Raw genomic sequence first — 10,071 nt, 5'->3', positions numbered from 1 at the left:
TGCCCTAAGCAGCACTGCTGGTTTTCAGGGCCTGATCAAAAGCTTTGCAGCTTTTCCAGAAGGCTGACAAGGAGCACTGTCCCTGCATAGCACGGAGGAAGAACCTGGAAAGGGTGGGAAATGCCCGGGAAACACCGGGGGTCCCCGGTTCTGCAGCTCACAGTCAGTCACAGGACAGCCCCTGAATGACACGTTTATTGTAGAGTCAGAAAGAAACCCTGAGTCACCGGCTGGAGAATAAAGTTAAATTAAAAAATAAAGGGTGGTTTGGTTCAGAGGTTCCAACTGAGGGGAGGGAGAACCTCAAATGGTAAAGCAGCAGCCAGAGCCAGCCCAAAGCCTCCACTTTGCCAGGGAGGAGGTTCTGTCGTCACCCCCCCTGCACAGGTGACAAACTCCGCAGTGATGGGAGAGCATGGAGACAGGAGAGCAGAGGAAAGGAATGAGCCAAATCTAGGAGGTGTCCTGGCCTGCTGAGCATCTGCAGGAGTGCTTGGAAAAACGTGGTGTGGACATGAGTGCTGCTGGCTGGGAGGCTGCAGGGCTGGCTTTGGGAAATGCATCCAAAGGTTTGAGGGAGGAAAAGCCCCAAAGCCTAAACCCCAAGTGTGGCACAGTCTTCCAGCTGCTGTGGAGCTGGACAGGATCAGTTGCAAGAAATGCTGTAGCAACAACAAATACCTGGTCCTACACAGGGAAGGGTGAATCAGAACTGCTTTTTAGTGCCACTTGACATCAGTTATACATTCTAGTTCTCATATACACAGATGGATTTCTTTATAAATCGACAATTTACACGTCAAAAAAGTTTTACAGTGAAGTTCTCTCAGCAAAGATCAGTCCACATGAGGAGGAACCAGTCTTTCAGGAGCAGGAAGGCACTTGGCCTCTTGAGAGCAAGTCCCCAGGGGAGCCCCTGTGCAGACCCTGCCCGTACCCTGTCCCCCTCTTCTGCTGGTGTGCAAAATCTGGGCTGTTCCTGCACCGTGGGGCCTCACAGCGTGGTGGAGGGGAGCTTCTTCACCCGCCTCTGTGCCAGGATGGAGGATTCGATGGGCTTCAGCTGGGGGCTTGGCTTGGAGCTGTTCAGTGCTGAGTACGTGGCAGCCATGGCGCCCTGGAGAGGGGCACAGAGGAATCACTCAGGTGCAGGAGAGCTACTTCAGACTCATGGTTTACAAGACGGGGGACCAGAGCAGCCACATCCACAAACAAAGCCAGAAGCATCTTTTCTTGTTTCGTTAAAGAATCTCCCTTCTTTCCTCCCAAAAACCCCTGCTTGTCTGTACTGCCTGCCCTGGCTCACACTTCTCCAAACTTCCCTCCTGGTTTCCCACTCCAAATTTTGTACCTTTACAAGCTGAATGTCCTGGTGATTGAGCTGGCTCTGGGGTAGACTGTCCTTCTGGGTTATCCAAGGATGCTGCAGGACCTGCTTGGCTGTGAGACGCTGGTGAGGATCTACATGGAGCATCTTTGATACCAGATCCTACAGGCATCATTTGGAAAGTTAGACTTTGGATTTCATAAATTAAATGCAAAAAAGCCCACCTGTGTACGCCCCCAGATTAGGATTTAAATGCAGAGGCCAAGTTTAAAGTCCCCAGACATCAATGTCTTTTTGTATGAAATATGTTTTTGGTAGGCCTGGGGGATAGAACACAGAGCAAACCCCACATGGGTCAAGCACGAGGTTGGTTTTCCATGCAAATATCACAGCCAGAGCTGAAACAAAGCTGCTGTGAGGGACTTGTGTAGGGTAGAAGCTGCAGTGCTGGTTTTCTTCTCTCTCTTGTGTGCTCCCTCCCCAGCCTGCTCTATATTTGCCTCACAGCAACCCCAACCCCAACAAATATCAAACCCTACCTTGGCCATGTCAGAAATAGTGTCCCAATTGCCCCCACTGATGGAGAACTTCCCCCCTCCTATCCGTGTCAGGATCTCTTCTGGAGTGTCACTGGGACCATTTGCAAAGGGAGTGCAGCTGGGGAGAGAGGAGAGAGCCCTGGATTTACTGAGCCAGGCAGGAGGAGAGATGCAGCTGTCCCCACAGAGCACTGGGGACAGGGGTCACAGCCCCAGCCACTGCCTTACCCTGCCAGCATCGTGTACAGCAGGACCCCCAGGCTCCAGATGTCACAGCCCTCGTCGTAGCCTTGGCGTTTCAGGACCTGAACACAACAAGCAAAGGGAAAAAAGCGAGTTTGGTTCCTGTCATTGATCTCATTTCAGAAGAGGGGCTTGACCTGGGTACAGTCCATATGCAAAGCTTCCAGAGCTGGACAGAACAGCAAAGTCTGGGACTAAAATATCAGGATTCAAAATAGATTCATTACTACAAGTGGTATTTCTGTAATTGCCTCTTCCAGAGCGGGATGGAGATGGGAACAGGGCAGACCCACTGTGCCAAGTGGGAGCACAGGTTAGGGGAGGGACAAGGGGACTGCTGGAGGGTCTCAGGTCAGTAAGGTGCTCACCTCAGGTGCCACGAAGTTTGCTGTGTAACAGGGGGTCATGAGGAGCCCGTTCTCAGCCCTGAGCTGCTTGGCAAAGCCAAAGTCACAAATTCGGATGCTTTCGGGGTTCCCTGATTTATCCACATAGAGGATATTGCTGGGCTTCAGGTCCCTGTGAACCACCTGTGGAGCCAAGAAAGGGCTGTGCTTGTACCCCATGTAGATAAAGGTCTGAAAGCTGCCTGAGGTCACTCAAACCCTGCTCTGGCCCCACATTTGCTTTGCCAAGAGGGCAAAGAAAAAATAAACAAGAAATAATTGTCGTGATGGGCAGAGTTACTCCCTGGAGGAGAGGGAGCACAGTGTAATGCCAGGGAGCTTCCAGGAAAACAGTCATGACCACACTCACCCCTTGGGAATGCAGATACTCCACTGTTTTACAGATCATGTGCAGGACTGAACTGGCTTCTCTCTCTGAGAAAAATTTCTGTCTGAGGATTTTATCCAGCAGCTCCCCTCCCCTCATGAGCTCGGTCACCAGGTACACGTACTTCCCATCATCGTACACCTGCCAAACAAAACATGGGTGGGGTAACGAAAATGTGCTTCTACAGCTTCCCTTTTGTACTCCCATTGCCAAGGAGCAGACAGGGATCAGCAGAGGTGGCTCTGGGGATGCTTCCTCACCCCAGAATCATGGAATATCCCAGTCTGGAAGGGACCCACAGGGATCACTGATCCAGGTCCTGGCCCTGCCCAGATACCCCAACAGTCCCACCCTGGGTATCCCTGGCAGTGCTGTCTGAGAGCTCCTGGAGGTCTGGCAGTCTCGGGGCCATGCCCATTCCCTGGGGAGCCTGGGCAGTGCCAGCACCCTCTGGGGAAGAGCCTTCTCCTGACAGAGAAACAGCAACACGTGGAGCTGGGTCGCTGGTCTGCCCCTGCTGGGGCTGAACTCTGCCCCTGCCAGCCTGCACTTCCTAAACCAAAGCATGGGGAAGTCCCTCAAGCACACTCACATCTTTCAGGGTGATGATGTTTGGGTGCTGCCCGTACCGCAGCAGGATCTCAATCTCCTCAGAAGGGTCTCGCTTGCTCTTGTCAATCACCTGCAAGAGTAGGGACACACTGCAGCCACCATGGATGGGGAAGGGGCTCGGACAAAGCACATGAGCTGAGTTTGGAGCCCTGCAGAGCTCCTGTGCCATATCCACTCTGTCCCCTCATCTCTTTAGCTCTAGAAATACTTAATTTGCTTCATCAGTTCTGTCTCCCCAGCCCACAAAATTTTATGTCTTTTGTTAAGACCTGATGTCACCACAGCTTTGCACAGAAAGATGGGATGCTCTCCCCCCTCTGAGGGAGGAGGACACTGCTTTTCTGCTATTCCTAGGGAAGTACAGATACCTGCAGAGCAGCACAGAAATTGTCTTTTACATCCTAGATAAGCCTAAAGCTCATCCTGTTCCACCCTCTGCCAGGGGCAGGAACATCTTCCACTATCCCAGGTTGCTCCAAGCCCCATCCAACCTGGCCTTGGACACTTGCAGGGATGGGGCAGCCACAGGTGCTCTGGGCAAAGACGTAAGAGGGGAGCTCAGTTGGGAGGGCAGGTCCCGGACCTTGACTGCGTACTCCATGTTGGTGGCCTTGTGGATGCAGCGTTTGCAGACGGAGTAGGAGCCGACGCCGATGGCCTCCTTCACCACGTACCCATCGCTGAACTGGACGTTCTTGCCGTGCAGCTGCTGCCAGGGCACAAAGGACAGGTTCAGGGAAGGGTTTGTGCAACATGATGAGTTAACTGCAGCACAGAGAGCTGTCAGACTGTCTGTTACGTCCCACAGCTTCTCCTCCTGGTGGGGAGCGGGAGGAGAGAACAAGGCAGATATAGGTCAGTGGGCCAATGCTGCCTGCACCAAGCACGGTGCCTTTGCCTTTGGTTGCCCAACCCATGGGAATTACAAACCCCCTGCCAGCACAGATCTCCTGGGGACAGGAAAGCCACAGCCTCACTGCCCTGACAGCCTGTGCGCAATGTGACAGTGGTGATGAAAGAACAGGAGGCAAGAATTCCAAAGAGAACTGCCTCAGGCTCCAGATGGTGCAGAGGTCCTGCAGACCTGGAGCATCCCTGCACCTCCAAAGAGCTGTTCCTCTGTCCCCACTCCTTACCTGCACAACTGAATGCAGGGCAGGCTGGGGAGGATGGACTTTGCCATCCTCCATTAACCCGGTTGCCACGAAACTGAAGCCTCGGAAGAGCTGATGGGCCCCTGCACTCGGAGGCACACCCGGGGAATCTGCAGCAAGAGTTGAGAGACAGCTCGAGAAGGGCCTGAGGAGCAGAAGCCTCCCCCTTGCTCCCAGGAGTTACTGTAATTTATTTCAGATAGGATCCACACCAGCAGCACTGAGTTTACCCCTAACATCCCACAGAGAATCATGGAATTGTCCAGCTTGGAAAATCCCTCTAAGATCATCAAGTCCAACAATTCCCCCAGCACTGCCAATGTCCCCAAGTGCCACATTCACATGACTTTTAAACCCCTGCAGGGATGGTGACTCCACCGCTGCCCTGGGCAGCCTGTGCCAGGGACTGTCAACCCTTTTGGGAGAAGAAATTTCCCTGATATCCGACCTAAACCTTCCCTGTGCAGAAACCTTATCCTGCTAGTGCTGGATACTCCCTGGTGTGAAGTCACAGAGTGACATCTCACAGGGAAGCTGGGCTTTGCCTCAAGTCATACAAACCTTTTGGTGTCCGTGACGTGAACTCTGTGTCAAAATAAAAGGTGTCATCTGGCTGGCCCACTGCAGGCTTGAAAGGGGGTTTGATTTCCCTGCGGTACAGCTTCTGCAAAACACATAAAACCCAAAAAACAGCTGCAAAAACAGTTGGAAGTGCTCCCACAGGCACCTTCTCCCAAAGGGTGCAAAGTATGGTGAGGAACGAGGGCCAGGAAGAGATTTTGTGAAACTCTGTGTCTTAGCATTTTGCTACAGCTCAGGGAGGTGACAGGCAGCCCACGTATAAGACAGAGAATTTTGGTTTTGGAAAGCGTTATTGGAATGGATGGGGACAGGGGCTGGTGGCTCTCTCGTAGCTGGCCAAGCATCAGGACTGTGCTATTCCTGCTGCCAGAACTGTGTTACTGGTGCTGAAATTTGCTCTTTCTGATACTCACGTTCCAGTCGATGGTGGAGTAGAAAGGGTGGCGCTTGATCTCCTCTGCCCCATCTGGCCCAGACCCTGCAAGAGCCACCACAGGTCATGTTGTACTGAACCCCCAACAAAGCCAAGGGGACAGCCAGGGAGGCAGCACAGTCAGGTGTCACAGAGAACCTTAGAAACCAAAAAAAAAATGGTCTTACCTAATCTGTTGGCTGGATTCCTTTTGAAAAGGGCTCGCAGGAGACTCTGAGCCTCAGTGCTCAGGAACTGTGGCATGCCCAGTTTCGCTCTGGGGAGGAAGTTACGCAATCAGCTGCAGGTTTGAAGAAAACCCACAAGGCATCTGCAGCACCTCCACCCCCAAAATGCACAATCATCTCTCTGGCATTTACACTGCACCCTTTAAACGGATGGCTGATATGGCACCACTTGCCAAATAACGCCACAGAATTTCAAGAGCCCCCAGTTGCAACACCCCTACTGTGCAGGCAGGAGGGAGAAACTCTTACTTGAGGATGAGGGTCATTGTCTCCTTACGGTCCTTCCCCTGGAAGGGCAGTGCCCCCGTAAGCATTTCAAACTGGGAGGGAAAGAGAAAAGGGGGATCATATCTGAGCAAGGCTCAGGGTTGCACAGGTCCCACTGCCCCTTTCTGCTTGTGAGGGGTCCCAAGCCTGGCTCTGACAGAGGAGCTCACAGGCACGGCGAGTTCCCAGCAGCAGCTTGGCTCGCAGGGTTTGCCTGGGAACGTGTCCAGGCCAGCGCCTGCTCCTGCTGCAGCCCTGGGATCCAGCAGCTGCCAGATGGTGGCACCAGATCTGCACTGACAGCGAGGGCCCGGCGCTGGGGTGGACACGGACACCCCCACGCACCCCACACACATCCCACAGAGAGCCCCATGCATCCCACACACCCCCCAGCCCCCTCCCAGCCCAGCACCCCCTGGCACAGCAGCCTCGAGGGACCAGCGCTCCAGGCTGGAGGCCTGGACAGCCCCTTAGGGCGGTTTGGGGGTGTGGGGAGCCCCCCCGGTCAGCAGGACACACAGAGCCGTGTCTGGTGTTCCAGGGCAGGGGCAGCTGGCATTCCCAGCCCTGGGCAGGTACCCACCATGAGGACCCCGTAGGACCACCAGTCAGCACTGTGCGAGTGGCCCTGGCGATTGACCACCTCCGGAGCCATGTACTCCACGGTCCCGCAGAAGGAGTAGGCTTTCTTCTCGTGGTCTATGGCCTCCTTACTCAAACCGAAATCTGCACAAGAGAAAGCTGTCAGCACACTGCTCCAAACATTTCAAGCAGCTCTGTATTTCAGGAACCAACCTTGCTGGAGCCCAAGGCTCGGTGGAGCCCCTTACCTGTGAGTTTGATGTGCCCCTCTTCATCCAAGAGGATGCTACAGCAGGAATGGAAAAGCAAGTTGTTACTGTCTGTGGTGAGGGCTGGTGAGAACAAGCACAGCAAGGGATGGTCTGAGATCATCCTTTGGCTCCCAGAATCCCAAGTTACCTGTCCCTTCTCTCAGTGCTTTAAGCTCCACCACGAAGACAGGAGCAGGACCAGGAGCAGCTCCCTCCTCTCCACACCCTCAGCTTCACAGCAGACCAAAGGCCCCAGAGGTCACCTCCCTGTGACCTCCACATACCCCAGGCAAGGATAACCAAGCTGGAGTGGGCTCTGCAGAGCCCAGCCTGGTCCCTTCTCTCTCTGAAGGCTCCCAGCTGCCTAAAGCTGGAGCCTGGAGACTGCCATGGATCTCTGCTCAGCCTGTGGCACACACAGCTCCTGGCTGGAACCACTGATCCGAGGAGCAGCAGCCTTGGATTGGCACCACCACCTCCCATGTGTCCAGCCCCAGGGTGCCCTCCAGCCCCTCTGGAAGGTGGGAGCAGTTCCCTGACTCCAGGCTGGGCTGGATCCAGGGCCGGGATCCTGCCTCAGCTGGCCACACGTACTTCTCTGGCTTGAGGTCCCTGTAGATGATCCCCAGGCTGTGCAAGTGGTCGAGTCCCAGTGCCAGCTCTGCCAGGTAGAACTTCACATCCTCCTCAGTGAACATGACCTGCAAGCAGGGGGAGGAAGCAGAGAGGTGCTGAGTTGCAATGCCAGCAGCTCCCCTGCACCCAGGCAAGACCTTCCACACCCATGTTGCTCCCTCCTGCCCTTTCTAAGTTTTCCAGACTTCACCCACCGTTTATGGCTTGGATCAGAATGGACCTTAATGGATCCAGTGCCACCCTGCCATGGCAGGGGCACCTCCCAGTGTCCCAGGCTGCTCTAAGCCCCAGTGTCCAACCTGGCCTTGGGCACTGCCAGGGATCCAGGGGCTGCCACAACTGCTCTGGACTCCCTGTGCCAGGCCCTCCCCACCCACACAGGGAACAATTTCTTCCTTAACTCTAATCCAAAATGACCTTCTTTTCATTCTTGTTCTTTAGGAGATGCTCATCTGAAGCTGTTGCAGGGGTGGATCTGCCACCTGTGCTGCTGCTCTTCTGCTGGAGCACAGGGCTCCCACAACACCCTCTCCTGGTGCCAGCTCTGGACTAGCAGCAGGCTGGAAGCTGTTTTCACCCTCTCAAGGACTGCAAGGGTCAGTTACTTCTCCAGGCCATAAGCAGAGATGAGCTGAGCCACAGCAGCCCACCGAGATGCCAGAGCATACCCACCTCTTTGGAAAGCCGAGTGAAAAGGTCACCTCCTCTGAGGAAATCCAAGATGAGGTACAGCTTCCCTTCTGTCTGGAATGCTGAAACACAAGCCAGAGCAGGAATCAGAGCTCTGCACTGAGGGAAGGCTCCCTGGTGTTACATTAATCACTTAAATCCCAGTGACTCCAGCTGGGCACATGCCCTGCATGGTTCCTGGGTCAAATGCAGGTAGGGCTGATGGGGTAAAGGAGATGGCCTGACCCTGCTGCTGAAATGGGAGCTCCCCACAGCAATCTGGCACTGCAGAAATCCTCATTTTATGGGGGTCTGGTTCCCTTTCCACCAGTGATACCCTCCTGAAAGGACTATTTTCCCAAGAGAGGTGCTCTGGTCACCTTACAGGAACAAAGCTGTCCTTGCCTTCCCCAGAGTCAGAGCATTAACCCTGCCAAACTCCAGCTCGGCTAGTTACCTCTGCTTTCTCAGTTCCTCATGGTTTAATGTTTTAATCCCAGGGATTTGATGTTTAAACCTCCTCTCCCAGTCAATGCTCAGTTACCCAGTAACCCTAACCCTAACCCTAGACAGTAAATGCAGCCTAGGGCTGAGGCTGGTTCCAAAGAAAAAGCAGTGGAGGAAGCCATGTTGTGGCAGTTTGGTGTTCCTCTTGGGATGCCTTTTTCAGCTGCAGTGTGCCTGGAGCTCTGGGCTTTGTGTTTTCAAAACCCTAACCCTACCTGTAACCCTAATCCTAGGCAGTAAAAGCAGCCTTAGCTGGAGCGGTCAGTGGGACCACAGATCCTTCCAGGAAAAGATTTACGTTCAGGGGATTGTGTTTACAGGCAGCCAGAGTCTGCTGGATCTGCAGGCCCTCTCCCAGCACCCCAGTGAGCTCCACTCACCATAGTGGAGTTTCACCACAAAGGGATGGTTGACATCAGCCAGGATGTCCCTTTCTATCTTTGTCCTCAGTCGGTCCCGCACTGTGGGAGGAGAGGAACAGCTCAGACACAGAAAAAGGCCCTGGCCAGTGCCCAGCCCCATCCCAGCCTTAAGCACCAAGCTGCTTGAGCCAGGTGTTTACCCACCTCCATCATGATGCTCTTAACAGATGAAAGAAATGGAGGATGTTTTGCTAGGATAAAGATTCTCTTTCACCCAGCCCCTCCCCAGGGCCAGCAGTGACATTTCCCCAGTGCTCTTTAAGTCACAGAGGGTCAGAGCACTGCAGGAGGAGTCTCCTTCCTACCTTTCAGCGTCGCCTTCTTGAGCACTTTCATGGCATAGAGGTGGTTGGTGTCTGGGGGAGTTATTTTTCTCACCAAGAAAACCTGAGGCAGAAGAACACCACACTCACCAAGTACTAAACACTGGCAGTAGGAGCTGGGTGCTTTCCAAAGTGGCAAACCCCAGAGTGTCCCTAAGAAGCTCAAGCTTTCCCATGGGGTTTCCAGGGAAGTGCTGTGTGTGGACTCCTCTCACCCCCCAGTTTCATGTTGCACATTCCTTCTTTCCAACCTTCCAAACGTCCTGACTCCTGCAGCTCTTGTGGGGCTGATGCCTGGGAGCTGTGACGGGAGGCACTGATGCTTCACTTTACCACTAAAGCCTCCTGGTTTGTCAGTCACATCAACTCCTTGTTATTCAGGTCCTGCATCCTCTGGATTTTTATCTCCTCCCCTTCCCTGATGTCTCATTCTACCTGGTTTTAGGCAGCATCAGAAGGACACCACCTGCAAGTGGTGGGCTTGGCAGTGCTACTGGTGAGACTGGATGATTCCAGAAGTCTT

The 10,071-nt window shown here is 53.9% G+C and overlaps 1 protein-coding gene across 1 annotated transcript in view; it reads right to left on the bottom strand.

Moving 5' to 3' along the window:
• Nucleotides 1-213: 213 nt before the first annotated feature.
• Nucleotides 214-10,071, bottom strand: part of RPS6KA1 (ribosomal protein S6 kinase A1) — a 30,749-nt gene continuing 20,891 nt past the window's right edge. The window contains exons 5-23 of the mRNA XM_084222762.1: nucleotides 9,531-9,612; nucleotides 9,184-9,264; nucleotides 8,300-8,379; nucleotides 7,586-7,692; nucleotides 6,989-7,026; nucleotides 6,742-6,884; nucleotides 6,141-6,211; nucleotides 5,832-5,920; nucleotides 5,645-5,709; nucleotides 5,211-5,313; nucleotides 4,632-4,759; nucleotides 4,079-4,204; nucleotides 3,476-3,565; nucleotides 2,866-3,024; nucleotides 2,478-2,639; nucleotides 2,095-2,171; nucleotides 1,867-1,984; nucleotides 1,352-1,489; nucleotides 214-1,117 (exon numbers count right to left, since the gene is read on the bottom strand). Coding sequence (XP_084078888.1) covers nucleotides 995-1,117; nucleotides 1,352-1,489; nucleotides 1,867-1,984; nucleotides 2,095-2,171; nucleotides 2,478-2,639; nucleotides 2,866-3,024; nucleotides 3,476-3,565; nucleotides 4,079-4,204; nucleotides 4,632-4,759; nucleotides 5,211-5,313; nucleotides 5,645-5,709; nucleotides 5,832-5,920; nucleotides 6,141-6,211; nucleotides 6,742-6,884; nucleotides 6,989-7,026; nucleotides 7,586-7,692; nucleotides 8,300-8,379; nucleotides 9,184-9,264; nucleotides 9,531-9,612 — 1,980 coding nt within the window. The 3' untranslated portion in view covers nucleotides 214-994. The remainder of the gene's footprint in view (nucleotides 1,118-1,351; nucleotides 1,490-1,866; nucleotides 1,985-2,094; nucleotides 2,172-2,477; nucleotides 2,640-2,865; nucleotides 3,025-3,475; nucleotides 3,566-4,078; nucleotides 4,205-4,631; nucleotides 4,760-5,210; nucleotides 5,314-5,644; nucleotides 5,710-5,831; nucleotides 5,921-6,140; nucleotides 6,212-6,741; nucleotides 6,885-6,988; nucleotides 7,027-7,585; nucleotides 7,693-8,299; nucleotides 8,380-9,183; nucleotides 9,265-9,530; nucleotides 9,613-10,071) is intronic.

The sequence above is a fragment of the Fringilla coelebs genome (genome assembly GCF_963513975.1).
Source record: "Fringilla coelebs genome assembly, chromosome: 28".
NCBI lineage: Eukaryota > Metazoa > Chordata > Aves > Passeriformes > Fringillidae > Fringilla > Fringilla coelebs.
The sequence above is the reverse complement of the archived record's forward strand: the minus strand, read 5'-3'. Positions and strand labels throughout refer to the sequence as shown.